Genomic DNA, 23,208 nt, shown 5'->3' with positions numbered 1-23,208 from the left:
AAAATGAGAAAGTGTAATTATCGCTGTGGTCAGTCATCAAAGCGTCACGGGTATAAAGGAGAAACCACCCACGGTCCGTGTCTGCTGGACCTGGGAATCTGGGATGATGCGTCCCATTTTCAAAAAAAGTGTCAACCTTTTAACATATTGATGCTTTGTGTGTATCCTTATTTAGCCACTGTGGATGGAAATGTTTCTAAAATGATTTTCGGGCCTAAGCAGGCAGAAATGGCAGCTATACGTGCACTCTGACCCCACCCCTGGGGCGATTCTGGGTCACTGGGAACCTCGGTGGCTCCGCAGGGCTGGTGTGCGGACACCCAGCCATGCTGCGAAGCGCACACAGTACGTCAGGGTCTGGGCTGCATTCCAAGTCCTGGGTCCTCCTAACGTTTTCAATTCCCTCTCAGCAGCCTGGGATGTGTCACCTTGATTCTGTTGTAAATGCGGGTTCCAGAGAGCCACGTTTGGTTAGGATTTTGTTTTTCACAAGAACATGGACTTTGTACCATTTTTCTTCCCAAAAAGCATTTTTGGAGGGTTACTTTTTGTTGTACAAATGGGGAAAAAGCTGATCTAATAACATCCAAGATGCCAGCCAAAGGGAATCTTCTCTTTCTTTTTAAAAAAAAAAAAATCTTAACTTTACACGTCAGCATAACCAATCAATTAGTTATCGACTATAATTAATTAGGTTCTCTGGTGTCTTGTTCGAATCAAGCTTGAAAAGGAAGTCCAAGGTCAACCCACGTTGACCCACAGGGTCGTTAGGGACTCACCCACTCTCTAGAAAATGCTCAAAACCATGTTATTTTTGCACGGAGCTTCACAGCCCTCAACCCAGGGCCCAGTAGGGAAAACCCTGGCTTAGGGCACAGAAAAGGGAAATGCAAAAGCCACAAGCCGGCAGTGCGCGATCCAGCTGCATCTGGGGGAGGACACCACGCGGACAGAAGCCCAGGTCCCGGAAGCACTCTCTACCGTAGAGGATTTCCATCACTAGGGCCAGAAGCTGCTTGTGGTCGGCAGCCTCCCAAAAGGCTCCAACCACCCCACCTCCTGGTATCAGTCCTCTCGTGTGTCTGCCCTTGAGCGAGGCTGGATCTGGCGGCTCTATTCTAAAGAACAGAAGACATACAGTCACGGGATGTCACTAGTTGAAAGACGCTTGGCTGTGAGGCACTGTATGGAAGCACGTGGTAGGGAACAGTCGCCTCCACCAACAGCCACGGGAGTGATCTTGGAGGCGAATCTGATACAGGAGAAACGAATGTAGGGTGAGGGGATGGCCGTGTCCCAGGTCTCAGCTGAGCCCCCGGGACGTGCCCTGCCAGGTGTGAGTCCTTGGCTTCATGCCACAGAGCGAGCCACAGCTGAGTAAAGGTCGATTTATTTAGAGAGACACATACTACATAGAGTGTAGGCTGTTTCAGAAGGTGAGAGAAAGGCCACCAGGTGTGGGGGTTGTGATGCTCAGGTTAAAGCAAAAGTGGACACACACTCCACAGCCAGAGTGCGAGCCGTCTACGAAGATGAGAAGAGAGAGCTAGGGTGGCGGCCAAGAGGTGCAGTGTTGCTAGTTTTTATGGGCTCGGTAGCTTCACACACCGGCAAGAGGGAGGACCATTCCAACTACCCTGGGGGAGGGGCTGGGATTCCCAGGAAGTTGCCCACTGCCCACTCTTTGGCCTTTCAGCCTATCGGGGCACCTGTGGGCATGTCATTTATCATGCTACTATACTACAATGAGCCTATAAAGAAGCTCAAAGTCTATTGGGAGTCAAATCTCCCACCATTTTGGTGTTAACTGCTGTCATTCCTGGAGTGGCTGTGCCCTGTCCCCTTCCTTCTTGTCTCAGATCTGCCCCAAATGGAGCCTGGAGTGACCGCAGCCCTGGTCTACACCTTGATCACAGGCCGTGACTGACCCCGAGTCAGAGGCACCTAGTGAAGGTGCCCCGGGTTTCCTGACCCAGAAATGATGAGATCACGCTGTAATCAACATGCCCAGTCATCACTTTAACCTTTTTCTTATCAAGAAAGCACATCCCATAATCCTGTTCCCCTATAACTTGCCTACAGGGCAGTATCGCATTAGGCCAAGCCCACATGTTGGGTTCACCTTGTGACTTTTGATTCTAAATTAATACATTTTAAATCAGCCTTTTGTTTTTCTTATTCTAAATCGGAATCCCCAAGTCAAGTCAGCTCTGGGAAACTGGCCCTGTGCCTCCCGTGACCCTCATGTTACTTGGGAAATAAGCCAAGTTTTCCTAGTAAGGAAAATGCTGTCTTGTCTAGAGTTCCGCATCTCATTCATTTGTGGGGGGACAAGTGAATTCAGTCTGCCTGCCTGTTGAACAACTTCACTCTAACAAACGAGGTGTCTGAAGGAGGCAGCGTTCTCAGTTGAAGATCAGACCCTGCACGGAGGCAAACACAGCCAGACGGGTGGGCTCTGCCTGGCCACACGCCCACGAGACGCACAGCTCAAAATGCAATGGCTCTTACGAGGAATTTATGGCCGTGGCCAATTTCAGCCGCCTTTTCCAGTCCTCTAGGATTTAGCTTTTTCCATTCCTCAGTCCTTTAATACAGTTTATCAAACAACGTAGAAAGCCCACTAAATCTACCATCACAAAAAACTGGCCTGGCGATCTTCCTGGGCTGGGCAAACTGGTACGTGCTTAACAAAGATGCTGAATGAATCACATCCTTCCAAAAGGGTCCTGTTTCATGTCCCCCAGTCCTTCTCCCCGACCCACAAAGCATTCAGCACTGAGGACCCACCAAGACTTGTCTACAGACAGCGGGACGCAGGGGAGTCTTGGCTGCATGCTCATGGTGAGCACAGATGCTACCAAGTAATTAATTCTCTGCTCACCTCCTCGGATGAGACGCTCAGAATCCCTGATCTGCCAAGCTCACCCCATCTGTCCTTGAACCTGTTAGAGCAGCGCCACCCCCACCACCTTCCTCAAACAGACACGCTGGAAAAGCCAAGAGAACTCAACTTCTAACAACTTTAAGAATTCTTTAAAAATAAATAAACAAATTGACTCTTCAGTGAAAAATGCTGCAGATCACGGGCTGAAAAGCAAGATGAGACTTAAGGCCCCCGCTGAGTGTCCCTCGTCAGGCCAGGCCTTGGTTACTTCGCCCTGGCCGCCCCCCACCACTGGGTACGAGGCTACAACAGGAATGCACTTCGAATCAACCCCCCGGGAGGCTTAAACAGGTAAGTGCTAGATTAAACGGATTCCTTTATTCAGTGTTTTGAATACTGCAATTTCTTTATGCAACATTTATTCAACATTCTAAGGGAGTAGAAATTATTTATTCCCGCAAGTTCAGCTGGGGTTGGGTTGCTGGTCAAAGATCACAACCCAGTGTACATTCTAGGGCTGCAGGCGCCCGAGACAGATCTCCCCCTTTTCTCTCTCTTCCCCCGCTTCCCAGTCACCCTCACACTGGCCCAGGCTTCCCGGCTCAGCCTTTCCCCTTATCAGCCTCTTTCATCCTCACAATTCCTCGGAAGAGGCGGTGGGTGTGGCTAACCTTAGGAGGATCAGTGGGGAATCTGCAACTTGAACTGTGTTTCAAGATCTGGGGGAACCTCCTGAATCTGCAGCCACGCAGACCAACAATGCTTGGCCCACTCGCCATGCCCTTCTTCAACCACCCCTTTGCCACTTTTACACACGGAACAGACTAGAAAGTGCCCCCTGAGGACTTAGAACACGTCAAAAAGGAACTGGTCACCGTGCACAACCAGGCAGTGTGTGGGGCGGAGGATGGAGTCTCATCCTCTCGCGGGGGGACTGCAGGCACCCCCCAGATGAGGGGACACTTCACCACGTGCAGAAGGGAGGCATTCGGAGCCCTCAAAGGGACTGTGCCATTGGTCATGGGGGCTGTGCTGGGATGAGGTGACCAGGCTCCCAAAAGGATGATTCTGTCCAGAAATAACCACCACTGCAGTGTGAGGTCCCCATGAGAGGCTAATGCTCGGGGTCCCCGATCTCTGTGTGCATGACTCCCACCCCTCCCTCTGCCTCCACATCCTCCAGGGAAACCCCGTGGGTCACAGCCTAACAGTGAGTCACGAAAACAGGTACTGGGACAAGGAATGCGCATGAAAAAAATGAACTAGAACAGAAAAAAAAAAAATTAAAGGGACTCACAGGGAGAAAGGTAGATCCCGTTCCATGCAATCTGTTTTATCAATACACAAATGCCTGTGTTGAGATGTGGCACGTGGTCTATTAGTCAAGACGCAACATGTATTTTTACTGTGGATCAAGGCAGACTGTTTTGATCACAACATCATCTGATCCTACAGCTTCCGCTATCCCATGTCCCCAGGGCCCTCAGGTCTACCTATGTCAACCCAGACCTTTTTTGAGCCAAAGCTCTGGACTCCAAGCTGCCTCCGGGGATGTGAACTTAGAACCTGGTCCTACAGGCGTCTCAGAGTCCCACGTCTACAAACGACCTTTCACGCATCCCTCTCCCCCTGTATTCCTGATTTACTGACTCCGGCGACGGCAGTTTACTGCGGCAGGTGCCAAGGGACAGCAGCGAGCACTGTGGTCCTGTGAGGACAGCCAGACAGAAGGCGACCCGAGGGGGCAGGTCAGCAGAACCGAGCAGCCCTGCTCAGAGGGCAAGAGTCAGGTGCTTGGTGCGGGGAGAGCGGCCAGGTCTCTGCAGAAGTCGCGTTGGCCACAGGGAGGGTCTGAGCTTCGTCTAAAGACAAGGGAAGCCACCGAAGGGGTTTAAGCCAAGAGGGACGATCCTGGCTTACGGAAAAAGACGCGAGATTAGCCTTGGAAACAGAGAAACTCCTTAGGACGTTGCCACCGTATTCAGTGGTGGTCGTGGTACCACGGGCTCAGCAGAAGTAGATGGATTTACAACTTACAGTTTCTGGACAGAGAAGCCACAGACCTTGCCCGTGGGAGTAAAGGAAAGGAGGAGTCCAGGACGACCCCAGAGTGAGGGGTAGACAATGAGATGGACAGTGGTGCCACTTATTAACGGGGGCCCCGTGGGCTTGGTCCTCAGCTGACACTGACCACTTGGATGTTCAGGGCAGAAGCCTTGAGTGGCCTTCAGGGGCTTTCTCTGATTGCCACCTCCACCCCAGCCGCCGTGTATCCTGCTGAGCCACCGAGCAGCGATGGTTCCACCTGCCAAGGCTCGGCCCCCGCCCCCTCCCCCGAACGACTGCCGACCACGATGCTCCGCCTGAAACCGGGCGATAGTGACCGGTGCCTCCGCTGTGAATTCCAGCCCTCCACACATGACGTCTACAGGGCCCCCATGGCCTGGCCCTCACCTCCCATGAGCACAGGACTCTCCAGTCACAGGAGAGTATCCACCCTTACAGCTCCTTATGAAGTCCACACCCCTTCTTACCCCGTGTCGTTGGAGGAACAACCCTCCTGCCTGGAGCCCCCTGTTATCTCATCTGCCCCGAAACCCTCATTCTTCCTTTAAAACTTAGTTCAAAAGGAGGGACCTAGAAGATACCACCTCAACCACATGACCAAAGCTAATTCCACCCATCATGGGACACACTGATATCCACGAGGTCACTTCTGATCTATCTGTGCCAAGAATGTATAAACTGAATTGAATCGTGAGAAAACACTGGACGGATGCAAACTGAAAGATATTCTACAAAATAACTGACTGGCGCTCTTGGAAAGTGTCAAGGTCCGGAAGGATACAGACTGAGGAGCTGTCACGGATTAAAGGGGCCTGAGAACACGGGAACTGAGTGCAGTGTGGGGTCTGCACCAGAAAAAGGGCATTCCTGGGGCAACCGATAAGACCTGAGTATGGTTTACAGATTGGATAATAATACTGTATCAGTGTTAACTGATTTTGATGACTGCACTGTGATTATAGAAAATGTTAACATTTGGGGAGGATGCATGCAACATTTACAAGAATTCCTCATATTATTTTTGGAAGCCTAAAAGTTTTAAAAAACTGTTTTCAATCAGCTCAAGTCCAGCCTTCCTGACACCTGCCACAGAGCCGGTCAGCCCTGGTGCCCACAGCCCCAGGGACACATCCCAGTGTAACGTTCACAACCAACGTAACGTTGGCTTCCTTTCTGTATCTCCCACCAGCACCTCTCAAAAGAAGTGCAATGTAAGCCATGTGTAATTAAAACATTTCCAGTGGCCGCATTTAAAGAGTAAAAAACAGGTGAAATTAAATTTTACTGATACAGTTTCGTGGACCCAGCATTTCCAAGGGGTCATCATCTCACTGTGTAACCAATGTAAAAAGTTAGGTATTTTGTTTTCCCTTCTTTTTTGTACTAAAAGCCTTCAGAAGCTGGTTGAACTTCACACTTAGGGGACATCTCAGGATGTCCAGCCACAGGCAAGTGCTGGTGATGACACTGCAGGACGTCTCAGGACCTGAAGAAATTGTGCTTTGTTTGCATCTCACTCCCGTCACCAAACACTGCCTAGGATTTATTTATGGGAATTAACACGGGCTTCGGAACAAATGCTGAAACACCCTGCGCCCCGCCCGCCCTGCCCCCGAAGTGGAGGAACTCACGGGCCCCGCAGGTCCTTCCTTCTCCATCTTCTGGCACGTGTCTTTCTCGATGCCTGAAACACAGAGAGTCATGGTTACGGTCACCCCGAGAAGTTGGTGCTGTCCCCTCCTAGTGAGAGACTCTGGGAAACCCCAGTGAAGGCCTAGAGGGATGTCTGTGAACCCGAGACCAGCATCTCAGGGGTCCTGAGTGCGCACTGCATGTTGCTGACTGCTGTCAAAGGTCCAAAACGCCCTGGAGAAAGGAGCTCGTGGCCCGTCCTCCATAACGGGAACCAGGTCTTCAGGTGGAAAGAGCGACAAGGCTGCCCCCTTGTGTCCATGAGAAGTTTTACAAGGGAGTTGTCCTAACCCATAACACTGAGAGCTATTCTGTTACCAAGTTGGAGTGAATCTAAATTCCAGCCGGGAAAGGTACCCTCAATCGAATTAACACAGCAGACAAAACAATAAGCTCTAGATGGCAGTGCCTGGAAACGAAATTCATTATCCTTCCCACACCCTTCAGACTGGTCTCCTGGTCTCTACCACCAGAGTCAACATTTGAAAAAAAAACACACAACATAATGCTTTTTCTAATTAAAGGACACATGTATTTACCAAAGAAAAATTTTAAATATGGGACAGCACACATAACATTAAACCTACAATCCTGTACATGCAATAACAAATTACTCTTTTAGTGTCCTGTCAATAGTGCATTATTTAAAACACAAATATGACCATCACGACTCCATTTAAAAACTTTCAACAGCTCCCCTATACCAACAGGATCCAGCCCAAAATTTTCAGGACGAGCTGGTGTTCCCACCTGCCCTGAACTCATGGAGAGTTACTGGGCATTTTACCTACAAGACAGGTTCCTTCCCACCCCTGTGAGAGATCACCCCGGGGTACATCTCTGTCCGTATCTATCGAGACCTCGCTCGAAGGTAACTCTCCCAGGACACAGACCCCCGCCACCACCTCCCCATGTTACGGCTGGTCAGTTACGAACAGCATTGACAGTAGCTGTTCTGTACATAGAACCCCAGCTCCAAAGATTTCTGCCAAAGGGATTTCCTCCTAGCGAGGAAGAATATTATTCAACGAACGTGACCGTGCACCTGCATCAGAGGAAATTTGAAGATGAATCACTCATAGTCCTTAACCTAAAAAAAGTTTATCAAAGGTACCTTCTGTAACTAATACACTGAACGGCAACATAAGAAGAAATTCTGTGGGAGCCACGTGACACTTTTGAGCTAGACCTGCAAGGATGGGCAGAATTTCCATAGGAGACGGCAAAGAAAGGTATTTTATGTGTAAGAAATAAGTGTAGGTACGAGAGTACTCAGGGCTAGCCTACGTAACTGGGGTAAAGAGACAGAATAGGAAATGGCAAACGGGGGTCTTTGGGGAAAAAGTGTCAGAGCAGAAAGAGGCCAGGGAAGAAGTCTGGAACACTGCCTGACACGTTTACTTTATAGACGGGAAACAGACCTGGGGTTGGCGGGGAGCTGGGAACAGAACTCTCACAAAGTCCAGATTTCCACCTGCTTCCCTGGTTTGATGACAGATCATGATTTTTAGAATTCTAAGTATAAAAGCCCCACATTAAATTACACTGCTGAAGACCTGAGTCTTTAATGACCTTTAATGTAGTCAGAACACGGTGCTAAACATTTCACGAGTCAAGGTTAAGGACACAGATACGATGTGGGATCTGGAAAAGGGCCTTGGATCTGAAATGTTCTAAAGAGGAACACAGCCAGAAATTTCAGCCCAGGTTGGCCCAGAACATGAGGGAGGTTGGGGGGTGTTCAGCTCAGTGGTACAGTATGTGCTTGCATGAGCTTCAATCCCCAGCACCTCTGTTAAAAAAAGACCATGAAGAAGAATTTTGTAGGGCACTGGTCCATTTCAACCCACCATGTACGTGAGCAAAAAAACTGGTAACAGTCCAGTGGAATGAAAACCATCTTGTTACAAGTTAGCCTTGTGGTCAGAAGACTGTGGAACCAGACTGCTGTGAAGAACTTGAATCCTAAAGAATCCTAGTCCCACCACTTACTAGACAAGAGACCTTGGCCAAGCCACTTAACCTCTGTCTCCCTCTCCTCTCTGAAAAACGGGGAGAACACTACCCAGTGAGGAGAAACGAGTGAACACACGTAAAGCACTCGGAGCAGTGCCTGCATGCGGTGAGTAACCACACCTGCTGGTTATTATTATTTCTAGATGTGAAACAAGGAGCCCAATGATCACAACGTGGTTACGGGACACTGCACTGTAAGATGCAGCCAGACTAAAGTCACTGCTACAAAGTTCAAGCAGTCTGACACATCAGTGTCTCTGTGTGTCCTGCCACACTTGTCCGTCTGTCCCTGGAGCTTCCACGGGACACACTTTTGCGTCTCTTCTCCAGACCAAGAGGCAAAGCATAGACCGGCCACCTAAACCTAAACCTACCCCGAGGGGCCCAGTTCTCTGACCTCCCTAAGGCATCTCCTGCCCTGGGCTCTCAGGCATTTCCACGCTTACGTAAGTAAGAAAGATGAAGATCTGCTTCCATACCTGCTTCTGAGGATGCGAATGTGCGACTTACGGCAGACACGGGAACATTGGAACATTCAAAGTACTCCGGGCCGTCCTCTGGCTCACCTTTCCCCTCGGGCCCCACGGGTTTCTGACCCGACGTCGTGGACGCCAGCTTCTCCTCATCGGTGGCGTGGCCGTCCCGGTGGGAGATGTCTGAAAGCTGGGAGGTCACCACTCCTTCATCCTGGGGAAGGCGATAGATAGGATGCTACCGTGTAGGGGGGCACACGGTGGGGGGAGTGACGTCTCAGGACCACCCCCCGTGGGGGTTCGGTGAGCTGACCGAGGACCAGGACACAAACCTCTCAGCCACGAGAGGCCATACTTCCTGGGACCAGGCTTGTGTACCCCAAACCCGAGAACTCAAAAATGGAGCTTTTCTAGCCTAAATTTACAAGCAAGACATTGAAGTGGTTAAAGGCAATAGTTTTCATGTATTTTGCGCACATGGTGCCTACATTTTGGGGGAAAATTTATGTACCCCAGTGCATTTCCAGGTGACATCTAAATAGCTTTCAGCATGAGTTTAAATAGTCCAAGAACATACTACCTGCTGTATATTATTTCTTGACTTGCTTGTCTATTTATTTTTCCTTCCAGTTTTATTGATAAAATTGACATACAGCTCTGCACACTTTTAAGATGTACTGCATAATTGTCTGATATACATACACCGTGAAATTATCACAGTAAGTTTGCAAAACATCCATCCTCTTATAGACACAAAATTAAAGAGAAAGGAAAAAAATTCTGTTATATTCTAAATACTGACTTTGCTTGTAAGTTCAACCCAGTGAATCTAGTGATTTGACACTTAATGACCTACCTAGAATCGAACATGAACAAGCCCTTTAATGTCAGAAATTTACGTCATTCTCTTTCCTCTCTGAATTCGTATTTCCTCCCTAGTTCCATCAAAAAGTTATCCCCAAAGAAATGCATGTAACTGAAGGAATGGTTCCCTTGTCTCCGGAGGCCTTCTTGAACCAGTTTTGGAAGTTAAGGATCTGGAAGCTGGTTTACTTAAAGCTGAGTTACTCAGATCCCCACTGGAAAATCTTCCTTAATCACCGCCCCGGTGGGGAAGGTTGGTCCAGGAGACATTGTGGGGACAGGCACAGACTTACCTGAGAACAGCCGTCCAAAGCCAGAGACTGAGCGTCGTATTTCTTCACCTTACAGCCACTCCTGGGGAGAGATAAAGAGAACACCAGGCCGGTTTGGAATCACGCTGAGCACGTCCGTGCTGCGGGATGGAGCAGACAGCGGTGTGTGCAGACAGAAGCCAAGCATACAGCCCTGCACGAGGCACACGTCTACGCGTGAGAGACGGGAACACTCGCGTCTCGGGATGCTGAACACCAGCCCTCGGGCCCCTACGGGTTTTAATGACATGTCACCAATGGCTCTTTCGAGAGCAGCCTAGGCTCAGGGAGACATTTGCATCGTCTGATCCGCGCTCACTGGGCTCTGACAGTCATTGTTAGAATTACCACGCTGGACCACGGTCTTTGAAAATTCTTTATTATGCTAACAGCCACAGAAGTCTGGTGAGACGGCTCCAGACCTGTGTGCTCACGGAGAAGGGCTGTGGGCAACAGAGTGTGTAAAAATAAAAATTTCTGAGCAAACTGTTACCGTTCCTATTAAGTAGTAAGATGGAAAATGAATGTCACGGCCGGAACTGGGGAAGCTCAAACCGCCTGCTGTGTTTAAACTAGCATCTAATTTGTGATCCGAAGACTGATTCAGATTCTGGTCTGTTTCAACATACTTAAAATTTCCAGTACCACCACTCTGATCAAAAAGAGAAAAGAAAAGAAAAGAAAAGAAAAGAAAAGAAAAGAAAAGAAAAGAAAAGAAAAGAAAAGAAAAGAAAAGAAAAAAGAAAAGAAAAGAAAAAAGAAAAGAAAAGAAAAAGAGCAATTTTTTCTCGCTCTGGGGGGCAAAGAACAGACCAGCATACACATCACGAGAGTGTGAACCACCACCTGGTTTTCCCTCGCGATGCCTGAGCGCTACCCCTGACATCAAACTTGAGTTGAGCTGACTCGGTAAAACGCATCCCCCTGCACCAAGGCAGCAGAAGACCCTATCAAAAGAGTCGATTATTTCTGACGCTCCATAGCAGAGAAGTTCCTCAAACCACCGTGGGGATGGATGATCGTGGGACCAAGCCAGCGCGCAGCATCAAAGCGCCACACGGGGCGTGCCAAGCCAGGAACGCAGGCTCTCGCACCCAAGGTGGGAGGGCCCAGTTCCACTCCGTTAGGTTATCGACTGCAAGGCTAAGCTGACTCATGGAGGGGCAAATGAAATGCAAAAAAAAAGGAAAAAAGAAAAAAAATCACCAGAAGGTCAAACTCAGAAAGGAAAGCCAACATGCTATGGAGAGACGGTCCGGGGAGGGCGGGGGAGGAACTGCCAATGGTCCCAGGGAGAAACAGGAACAGCAGGAGTACTTACAACAGAAAACAGAGAAATTTCACTTGCTCAGTAGTCCTGATGCACCAACAAAATTAGAGACGGGAAAGAGACAGACAGATGGAGAAAAAAAAAAATCATGTAAAGCCTGGAATATTCATCTCTAGTCTGGCAGATGTAAAGGCTGCAAAGTTCTTTCTATGAGGTGGGATACAAATTTAAAATCTCACACCCATGTACGCTATCACCAGTGAGTGAATGATTATCCGGAGGGAGAGAGTGGGAGAAACCCTCAGAAATGCCACGTAGTCAAATTTATCGATGAAAAGTAAACTCTCAAGTATTTGTAAATGTCAAAAAACAACGTTACTGCCGACTATGTTTACTCAGATGTCGAATCATCCTGATTAAAGGCAATCAATGAAGGAGTGAGAATATAATTGAAAATGTATCTGCTTATGTCTCCGGTAAGTGCCTATCACTAAGACACTTACAATGATTTTCCATAACTTATCTTATTTGGTCCACAAAATCCCAGTCATAGGCTGATGTCTCTATTTTACAGAGGAAGGATCTGAAATGCCTACTCTACACATCTTTTAAGAAAAGTCACACAAGCACCCGGTGACCAGAACTTCTAACTCCCCACTGGAGTCTACTTCCACCTGTGTATTTCCAATCTCTCCTACGATGAAAAGATTTGCCAAACAAAACCCTAGAGTTACACTAGCGGTGGAGTACCCTTCTCCTGCAGAAAGAACCAGGAGACAAGAGTTTTCGTTGCATAAGAGTTTTTTAAAAAAATCTATCAGGTATTTTAGCCCAGGAAGTTCATTCATCAAAAAGAGAACCGGAGGAAAATGCAGCAGGTGAGGGAGGCAGCACTGAGAGAGGACGCTTCTTGCTGCTGAAAACAAGGCGTAGGGTGAATGTCCTTCTCCTGGGCCCCGATCTGGTCACATGTCACATGAATGCGCTGGCCACACACCTTCAACAAGCAACTGAAAGGGAGGCTCCCAGGGATTCCTTACCAATCCCGCCAGGCGGGGCCGCCCATAATTAGGGGACCCCACGTTAGGAAACACCCGGGCAAAGACCTGGCCATCGCATGCCTGGGGCGCTGTCTAGACACAGGTAACTAACCTGAGCCACTGACGGGCACTTTAAAAACACCTGATCGACAATATTTCCCAGCAACCATTTAAGTGCTCATCTGTATACACAATCAAAGAACAGAGCGAGAACCACCAGTGACAGTCCACGCCCCTGACAATTCTGGGGAGCATCCTGGGGGTGCTAGAGAACTGACTCCCACATTGCTCATGCCTCTTTCAACCTCCTTCCCTGGTGTTGATCCACCACGCCACGCCACCTGGCGTTTTCCTTTAAGTCACAGTCATGCTGAAAATCATCTCCCAGACTGACCTGTGGTAACAACTAGAAACCTGGTGCTTCTTCTCAGCCTTGCTTTTCACAGTTCATCCTCCGTGTCACTGGCCCTTCTTTATAGCTGATTGTTTAGTAAAACGTCACGGGGCCACAAAGCAAGACCGTCAGTGACTCAAGTTTTAGGACATGGCAACTGTGTGACAAACTGAAACTGAAGGGACTACAGCCGGAGGGTCGTCACTCTGAGAATTCTAAGGATCTTGCAAAAGTGGCCCCAGTTTTCCCAGGGGAAGGGAGGTGGCGGTGGGCAGAGGCTTCATACAGCAAAAGACTAACAGACTAAGTCAGTCAGATTTAGGCAATCGTTGAAAACAGTCATGATTCGTTTTGGAAACTCCCCTCCTTCCTCATAGAGCCAAAAGCTCTATAAGGAGACATGAGAATTCTCATCACCATTTAGTGGTAGGTTTGTTTCCAACAACAAAAAATCACAGCTTTCTGTTTAAGTGAGAAGACTTCTGTAAGACCCTTTCCCACGTGTTACAGGTTAATCTGCAGGCTTGGAACTTTTGTTTCGTCCATAGACAATCTGAAGACGGTGGCTAGCAATGACACTTGAATTCTGTAGATAAAATGATCCTGACAGCTCAGATAGGATTTCTGAAAACCACCAAATCTCTACCTGCCTGTCTCACAACTTTTTTTTTTAAACAGAAAAAAAGTACCCTTTTTTCCCCCCCTTGTTTAAAAACAGGAAGAACTCGGGGCGGGGGATAAAATAGGGGGAAGAACTCAGCTGAGTAAGCTGAGGACTCAGAAGCATGGTAGACATCCAAAAAGGAGACCCTGGTATTTCTGATTCCACACCAGACTTAGGTAAAAAAAGTGATCACTGTAGTACGAAGCTACTAGCTTTGAGTCTGCCTGGGGCACCTTCAAAGAGAGCTTCAGGTCACCAAAACCAAAAGCTGTGGCCACCAAACTCACAGAGAGGACACGGAACACAGCACCCACACCCGCTGTCACTCACGTTATTAAACGCGACTTGGCCTTCTTGGGTGAATCTAAGATTTCATGAACATGACTACCGGCGGGAGAGCAAAAGTCACTGCCCGTGAGAGTCATGGTGGGTTTAAAGGGATCCATGGATTCGTCAAAGTTATCTGGGTCGAAGCGGTAGGAGCCCTTAGAGGAGAGCAGGGGGGAGTGCTGCAGGGCGGAGTGGCCCCCAAGGGGACTGGACGTGGGGCTCTCCCAGGGCCCGGGGTCCAGCGTGGAAGATGCTCGGGGGAGAGGACCACCGTCTGCGGCCAGGCCAGGAGGCGGCTCTGCTCCTCCTGCCGCGCTGGCACCATCTTTCTGGGCCTGGGGAGTCAGTCTGCTCCCCGCTTTCCTGCCCAGTCTCCTGGGAAGGGCTTTCCTGGCCTCTTCACTTGCCACATCTTCTGAGAAATCAAACTCCAGCTTCAGCGGGGAGCTCTGCGACCCCTCCAGCAGCTCAACCCCTGAGTCGTTGATGTCATTCCCAGGAGGGCCGGGAGTTTCCTTAACCTTGGGGGGACATCTGCGTGAGGAAGGGCTGTGGTTCCCATCCGCTCCATCAGGACCGAGCTGGCTGGACGGCCCGGGGAGGTGTGGGCCCTCCAAGAAGTCCCCGCCGATGGCCTTCTTCCTCAGGGGGACGGGCTTGGGCTTCCTCAGCCTGCTCCTGCCGGGCACCAGCTCCGGACAGGGGCTCCCTGCCTTCGGGCCAGCTTCTGCGGGCGCCTCCAGCGGGAGCCCCCTGGTGCCCTCGGTCATGGCTTCGTCCTGGAGGGCGTCTGGTGCCCCGGAGGGCCCGGCCTCGCCTAAGTCCGTGGTGACACTGCCATAACCTGCGTTTGTCCCAAGTGCTGCTGGGGTATCCGTGGAATTCTTGGTTTCTATGGAAAATGGCCTCACCACTGAGATTTTGCTAATGTCAGGTTCAGGCTGTTCTTTGAAACCCTTGGCTGAGGAACAGGTGGCAGCTTGCTGAGCCCCCTCATTTCCTGGGGGACTAGAACAAGCCTCAGATGAACGCTGTGCAACCACTTCTGCCACCAGCTGTTCATCCACTTCTTCTGAGTCTAGAACAAAACACAAAAGCCGTCTGTTAAAAAGTGATCTTTTGGGCACTGGTGAATATTCTCCGTGAGCTGAGCCCACGCAGACCAACAGCGAGCTATTCTCTCTCTGCTTGTACTAAGCACCCCCAGGGTCCGGCAAGGATGGCACGGCGGCCTGAGAGGGGACGGCTGGACCACACTCTCAAGTGACTCTTTCCACCCCAAACGGTGCCTGTGTATTTATTACCCAAGGTATACAAATAGTAATTACACCCAGTAGAGCTGTTTAGGAAAAGGCCTTCTGCAAAGCATACTAATCCAATGTTAAAGTTTCGTGGATTCAAAACAACTGGTCTGGAAGCAGCTCTGGACACTGACAGCTCAGGCGCAGGGCTCTGCTCCAGCACTGACACCGTTCCCAGCCCCTGCCTGACAGCTTCAGGGTCCAGTTTTGTGCCGGAAGCATTTTAATCTTTGGATGTTAAAAATAAGTATTCTCTCTTCCCCAGAATAGAATTTAAATAACTGGACTGTTTTAAAATTAAATGAAAAGCTCATCGTGGCCTGCTCAGAATAACTTCTCTGCAGACTTAAAGACGAATTTGAAAAAGCAGATACAAGAAAAATGGATTTAAGAACAAACAGCCTTTATTTTATTAAGACACAAATCATAAAACAGTAACGTTATTTCTTCTTCAAAATCTCTCTCTAAGCTGGGCCAGGAATTCTCTCAAATCGTGTGAGGATTCAAGATCCTTTTAAATTGGGGTCTTGTTAGGAGAAACGCTGCGAACAGGAAGGTATAAATGAGGGTATTTCTCTAAAGCACAAACTAAGATAATGCTTTCCTGACTTAGACATCTGAAATTATAGCAGAGTGGCAGCAAACATGGAATAAATTGGTTATTACCATCGTTATCTCATGATTTAAGGGAAACTCACGCCTACCTCCTAATCTTTATCCAGGATCAAAGAACTGAGCATCACTGCAGTTGCTTTTTAAGGCACTCACACATCTTTGTGCACGACTCCTATGGATGGAACTAGGCAGTGGCTTACAGACTGTTCTGCACACGTGCTTCAGACAGTCACCAATGACCAGCCTGTCTTGTTTTTAAAGAGATATATAACCATTATTAATACTGCAATTTTCAAGACAGGTCTCAACACATGATAGCTGGGATTTAACATGAGGGGAGGGAGGACAAGCAATAGTGAAAACGCAGCATCAAAAACCCGGGGCTGCAAAAATCTACACGAACAGGCTGGGTTAGAAGCCAGGTGGGGCCTGGGCACTCCTGCTGGCACCCTAGTGTCAGTCGGTTGTATTTAAAAAAAATATATATATATATATCAAATCTTGATTAGATCACAGCACAGATAGTTATCACTTACATTTTTTGGTAGGGGGAGGTAATTAGGTTTTTATCTATTTATTTATTTAATGGGGGTACTGGGGATTGAACCCAGGACCTCGTGCTTGCTAGGCATGCAGTCTACCACTGAGCTATACCCTCCCCCCTAGTTATTTCACATTGAGCCACAGAGAGCGTTTAAGCAGGGGTGGAACAAAACCAGATCTGTGTTCCCATCAGCTCACTCCAGCTGCGATGTGCAGACGGGCTGGAAGGAGGTCAACACGGGACAAACAGGACCACTGGTGTGCTACCCTGGGGGCCTCTACGAGACTGGTGTTAATGCACAGGAAGTGCACAGTATCTGAGAAAAGGAGGTGAACTTGATGAGGCTTGGGGACAGGCCGGACGTAGGACTGAAGTAAAAGGAGGTATCAAAGATGACACGGACGTGTTCAGCTTGTGGAACCAGAGGATGGTGTCACTGCTTAGTGAGATTCGGGGCCACCAGCCAAAGAGCTTGGGGGCCATTGGAGTGGGGTTGTGAGGTCGACCTTTGACACTCAGGGCTCTTTGGGACCCTGAAGTAGACACACTGAGGAGGCAGTGAGTAAGCTCAGAGAGGTCTGGGCTGTGATAGTAACTAGAGCTGTGATGTACGTGCGATTTCTTTCATAGTCACTGGATACAACATAATTGTAAGTTATCTCCCCCCTACACTCTCATCTTTGAGCCCTAGCAATTCTAATTTTTTTACATAAGTCGATTATCTTCTTTTCTAAAAGTTTACCTAAAAAAGATTACTTGAATTTAAAAATAAAACTTGAAGTTCAACCACCTTTGTGAATTAAAAGAGTACTATTATTAATGATGACATCATAGTTGTATCGGAAAGCGCCCACTGTAGAGCTGCATCCTGAAATATTTGTGACATGATACCTGGAATTTGTTTTAAAAATACCCAAGCGACAAAACAAAAGAAAAAGGTGAGGGGATGATGAACGCAAGTCTGGGAAAATCTGGACAATTATTAATCTGGACAGTGGGGACATGGATGGCTCACCCTTGCGTGGGACGCTGGAAGCTGATGACAATCCAAAAGAAAAATTTCTTTTTTGTTACATAATTTCTCTCCCTTTCTCCTCTCCTTGCCATTGACTCCAACACATTTACCATCGGTGTCCTGCAAGGGAGCCCCGGGCACCAGTACGGACTCCTCTGTGTTCCTTCCCCACAGGCTGAGACAGGTTAAGGGGAAAGGGTGAGGCTGAGACAAGGAAAGGACAGTGTCTCCAACCCAGTGGTCCTCCTCTTGTAGCCCCATGCCTTCCCACTTCTTGGAATCTTTTGTCTTCATCTCCTGATTCCTCCACCATCATCCCAAGCCCCGCTGAGGCCAAGGGGAAACTTACAGAATCACCTGTCACTCTCTCCCAGCTATCAGTTCCCGCCCTAATCTCCTCCATTAGAAGAAGGCAGGGCCTTTTCCACCTCCTCCACATCCACCAGCTCTTCTAGACCCTCCCCTCTTCCCCATCCCCACCCTTCGCACCAGCTGGGGACAGAGGAGCAGGTCTCAGGGAGACCAAGCTCTAGCCCTGCCCAGTGCCAGCAACCTGAAACACCTGCAGCTCTGAGGATGAAAGGGTCTTCGTGGAATGGGGAAGGAAAACAAACACCCCTTCCCTGAATTCAGTCCCCAGCCTGGGGAGAAGACCCCCGCCCCCAGGCATTTCTTAGCCAGATGCCAGGTGAACAGCCATGCCCAGCCCTCCAGCCACTCCCTGCAGACCCCACCCACCGCAGGCCAGCATCTTCAGTCACCAGGAGAGAGCACTCACAGGGGTAGAGGCAGGGGCGGGAGGCAGCTGCTCACTGATTTAAACCAGTTTGGGGAGTTTGTGAACATGTGAAACAAGAAAAACACCAAACTTCTCATGTAACTCACAATGGTCCGTTTGAGTAAGATTTCACTGCGTTTACATTCTCTATCAGCAAGGTCCCAGTGCCAGCTGACCCCAACACCCAGTGCCGCCCTAAAACAGGACCGAAGCTGCCGGCATCGCACCACTAGTAACTTTCGGTAAGAAAAGAAACACCCACCGTGTCTGCGGGCTCATTCTGACCATGGCTGTCGGCCTATGTTTTCCTCTGAGAACCCTGTTACGTAACTGACCTCCCTCTAGTCAGCCCCCTGTCCCTACAAGGGTCCTGCAGCCCCTCAAACCTTCCTCCTGGGCGCTGACAGGCTCTCCCCCTGCAAAGAGCCTGGCTGAGCTTGGATGATTCTGACAAGCACAACGCTGCCTGGCGGCTTCGTGAACAGACAGAGATGAGATCAGTAGACGAATTCAAAGCAAACACAGAGGAAATCCAAAAATAGACCAACATTTCCACTTCTGCCGTGTCTGTTGCTGTTAACAAAACCCTTCCTTCCAACGAGCAGCCTCCCCCAAGTCTGAGACACTGTGTGATGCCCCCTGGATGCTCTGATCAGTAGGTTTCTTCCATGCTGATTCAGGATATCGATGACCCTCGTGTAAGAAGAGGTTTTCCCTCCCACTTTATAATACTTTAAAAGAAAAGGCACCGAATGCCAGAATTCTAGAGACTGGGGTAACAGCTTGACGTTCTGGTTGGCGCTCTGGTATTTTGAAAATATGCCGGGTTAAAATACGAGCTGATGGGAAACCTTGAAAGCCTTACAAGAGGGGAAATGCCACGATCACCAAATATTTTTGAAACTCAGAAATGTATGCAGCTCACACAGACTGAGAACCCGCGCCACGAGCTGCTTCCACATGGGTAATCTCGTTTGAGAGGAGATAAAACAGCAACTGCTCGGGAAACACTGTACACCAACAGTTCAGATTTGGTGTTTTTCTCAAGCATGCTTGACTTTCTCCCCTCCTCACATTGTAACTTTTTTGGCAAAAACTTCTCTGAAAGCTCCTTTTAGATCTGCCCGCCACTTCCTCTCCTTTAGCTGGGGGAGGTCCCTGTACGGGTTTCTAAATACAGGGTACGTAATAAAGTGACAGAGCTGTAAAGTTGGACAGACCTCCTGTATCTCGCAGACACACGTGCTGGCCTCCTAACCTCAAGATCTAAGCAGTCACCCACGTCTCAGAGACGGGCTGGGACTCTGAGGCGGCAGCCTTTAAACAATCTCTCTGAACCAACACGTGAAAATGAACATCTCCGCTGTCGTTCAGGAAGCAGGGTTCTGAGGTGAATTTTCAGAGGGTCCCTGAAGCCCCCTGAGACTCAATGGAAAAATTACACCGCCGCCTTCCCCAGGGGAGAAGACCCAAAGCCTTCTTCACAGCCTGGCCTTAGAATCCCCCGAGCAGAAGCCTCTGTATTCGGGACCCACTTTCAGGGGCCTCAAAAGGGCTCCTGATTGCTTGATAGTGACACTTCAATCCCCCCTCAAAACCACCAACCACCCTGAGGTTTAAAAACTCTCAAGCTACTTGGGGGAAAAACAGCTTAACATCAAAGAGTAAAGCTTGTCACCTCTGAGAACATTCCAAAGGAATGTTGCAAAGTGCTATTTTAAGCAACTTTAGGTGTGAACTAAATCTCTGAGAGGGAATGCTTGCTGAAACACAAATTTAAATTAGTCCATTTAAACAGAAGTCAGTCACTAGCTTCCCACGTGCTGATGTGAAGAGGGGCGTGGAGGGTGGGTGGCCGGGCCCTAAGGGGCACTGAACGTCCAGTGAAAGCTGGCGGGGTGGTCTTGACAGGGCACGGGGTGGCAGGAGGGGACGCCTGGACAGATCACCCCGTGGGAAACTGGACCTCCGAGGAGCAGACCTGGATGAGTGTGTTCCTTCTCTAGAGGGTGGTTTGGGTTTTGCGGGGCAGAGGGCAGCGTAAGGTCAGGAGGCAGCCACAGTCTGGCCCAAGTGTGCAGACCTTACTGGACAGCGTGGTTTTCTAGGGGATGCCATGCAATACCCAAATCACAAACCTCTTGCGTCATATTTACTGAGCCATTTCCTTCTCAGGAGAAGTCTTTGGGTGTCCCCAGAACAGCAACTTAAAAAAAAAAAAGTGGATGGAAACAGCAGTCTCTCCCTCACCAGCAGCCCCAGGGCAGCAGCACGCACGCGCGTGGGCACCTGCCCTCACCCCTCTCCATCTCCTCGGGTATCCCCACCTGGCCTTCTACCCTGCTCCTCCCCGATGTGACCTTTCACCCATCCCCCAAAACACACACTGGGTTGTTAAACTAATGACATGAACACTAAAGCCACACTACTCATCACATAAGTTTTGAGGGTTTCCAAATTTCCTTGTCTTTCTAATCACTGCTGTGATGAACACCTTTACGGACGCATCTTCACATCAGACAACTGTGGTACAACGAGGCCGGCCTTCGCCCGGGGTTCCTGGCACGGAGCTCCTGAGACCCTTGGAAGTTCCTGAGTGATGAGATTGTCCTGTTTTTTCCACAATGAGCCCTTTCTGACCACACCTGAGTGTAATGAGGTGTCTCAGGGTGGGGGCCCCTAGTGTCTAGATGGGGCTGGTCACCAGGAAGCCCAAAATCATGATTCAGAGGGTGGGAACTTGCAGAGGCTGGAGACTGGGTTCTAAAAAGTCCTGAAGGGTGAGATTCAGAAAGCTTCTGGGTTGGTGAACCTGTCGAGGTGCTGGAGGGGTGACAGGCCTGGAGAGGACGCGCAAGCCCCGTGCCTGCCCCACGCCCGGCCCCACGCGTCTCTTCTGTCTGGCTGTCCCCGACTCGCCTCCTTTACAATAAACCAGTAAACGTATTTTCCTGAGTTCTTTGAGTCACTGTGGTGAATTACAGAGGCTGAGGGAGTGGTCGTGGGAACCCCCAAATCTGTAGCCAAGTCGGGCAGAAGTGTGGGCAGCCTGGGGACCACCTGGGACGCACCTGGCACCTCAAGTAAGGACAGCCTTGTGGGGCAGAGCCCTTAAGCCTCTGGAGTCTGATGCTAACTCCAGGCAGCTAGCGTCAGACTAGGGCTGAACCGCAGGACACCCAGCTGGCGTGTCAACACTCAGAGAATCGGTGTCTGAAGACACCACATACTCAGTATCGAGGGAAAAGCCTCGTAAGTACATGCGCTATTTAGTCACATGTTCATGTATCTGATACGCTACAGGTTGGCCCCAGACAGCAGAGGGATACAGCCTCATCTGGCAGTAAGAACACAGGTCCTGCATCAGTGTGACGGAAGCAGCGGCTCGATTCACGACGCCCAGGGCTGATGGTCTTCACGAGGCACACCAAGCAGATTCTCATAAAACCAGGCTCTGCAAGATGTTAGGCAGTGCCCTCCCCACATCCTCCAGAAAAAGAACAGAGAGGAAGCTGCCCCACAGGACCGCTTAACCTCCCCTCAGTAGCTGTCTGATTCCAGCTCAATGACTAAAACAAAAACAATGTATTGGTCCAACAACATGAAAAATTATGTTTTGAAGTGGTGACTGGCATGGAAAGACGCTGGCTATATGCTATCAGACAAGTCGATTTCTAGAAAACTCTGGGACCAGAGCCTTCGCCTCACTTCCAGAATGGCTTAACCACGGAGTGTTGACTCACGTAACGATTCTCATGCAACAAACCTTGGATAAGCATTAAATCATCCCCGAATGTTACAGACATATAAACAAATGAGTGATATTGAGCCAATTCTCCCATCCGGAGGCCCAGAATCCTTTTTATTAAGCATAAAAATTTCTCCTTCCCCAAACCTGACTCCTCCTACCCCATCCGTCTTTGTCTCCAATTCAACACAGGACTCCTGCTCCAGCCCCGCCCAGCCCTGCCTCTCCTTCTCTTCCCAGACAGAAGGGCGGGCCTTACTACTGTTAAGGGCTGTTTGAGATGTGTCTCCCTCCTGGAGAATTCTTTCTCCATAATTGCACTGCTGTTGTAACTGTGCTTGGAGGCCCAGATATATGACTTTATTTCACACTCAAAACAACTCTCACCCCACCTTACAGGTGACAAAACCATGGTTGAGAAAGTTTGGAACAGAGAGAGTCAAGGAGCAGGAGGGAGGAGGCGGCATGGAACGTGGTCTAGGGCACAGACAGGTCTTGGCTCACCCATGCCACACAGCCCCCCAATTAATTCGAGAGCTGTCTTCATCCATCTGATTTCCTTTCACTCCCAGGATGACCCTGAGAAAACCCAAGTGGGACCACAAGCCCAGGAAGGAGGGTTCCAGGGTGGAGGCTGGAGGCTCTGGTCTGACACAGTCAAGCACACCTCCCTCCGGTGTTACATCCACAGAGTCACAGAGGAAGCAGAGGGACAGGGCTGCTCTAGGGACAAACCACTCGTGCCACGCTTCAGAGTGCGCACAACTGCGGTCCAGAACCCAGGTGACCAAGCCGGGCTGCACATCTCAAACAGGCGCAACTACTCCCACCTCCCTGCTCCATTCTGTCCTCATGGGGGGACCTGACCCCACAACCTCACACAACCCCGCAGGTGGTAATGTCTCGTAACTGGCAAAGCTCGGTCTGTCAGCTATTAGAACAGGACCCCTGGTTCCCAAGGCACTGGCCTGGATTTCTGAACTCAAGCCCACAGGGTGGGTCTCTGCTATTCAGGACTGCATGGAGGATCTGCAGAAAGAACACAAACCCGGAGGGCGCAGCAGTGACCGTGACGTTTTACAAACGTACTACTGACTGTCAGCCACAGGACTAAGAAAGCTGACACGAAGACCCAGTCTGGACGTTCACAGTCAGCACTCCCGAATTAGTTTAACGCCCTCAGCTTCACCAGGACCTGA

The 23,208-nt window shown here is 49.6% G+C and overlaps 1 protein-coding gene across 9 annotated transcripts in view; it reads right to left on the bottom strand.

Moving 5' to 3' along the window:
* The window catches only part of TACC1 (transforming acidic coiled-coil containing protein 1), a 94,778-nt gene that overhangs the window by 15,100 nt on the left and 56,470 nt on the right, over positions 1–23,208 (bottom strand). For 4 of the 9 annotated variants that reach the window (XM_045518902.2, XM_010958089.3, XM_074353408.1 and 1 more), the window contains 4 exons: positions 14,009–15,086; positions 10,293–10,353; positions 9,142–9,349; positions 6,586–6,638 (listed from right to left, as the gene is read on the bottom strand). In XM_045518902.2, the coding sequence (XP_045374858.2) occupies positions 6,586–6,638; positions 9,142–9,349; positions 10,293–10,353; positions 14,009–14,778 (1,092 nt within the window). In that variant the 5' untranslated portion in view covers positions 14,779–15,086. The remainder of the gene's footprint in view (positions 1–6,585; positions 6,639–9,141; positions 9,350–10,292; positions 10,354–14,008; positions 15,087–23,208) is intronic. The other 5 variants (XM_074353409.1, XM_074353410.1, XM_074353411.1 and 2 more) reach the window with 3 other exon arrangements.

Source organism: Camelus bactrianus, chromosome 26, assembly GCF_048773025.1.
Source record: "Camelus bactrianus isolate YW-2024 breed Bactrian camel chromosome 26, ASM4877302v1, whole genome shotgun sequence".
NCBI lineage: Eukaryota > Metazoa > Chordata > Mammalia > Artiodactyla > Camelidae > Camelus > Camelus bactrianus.
This window is presented reverse-complemented; position numbering and strand designations above follow the sequence as displayed.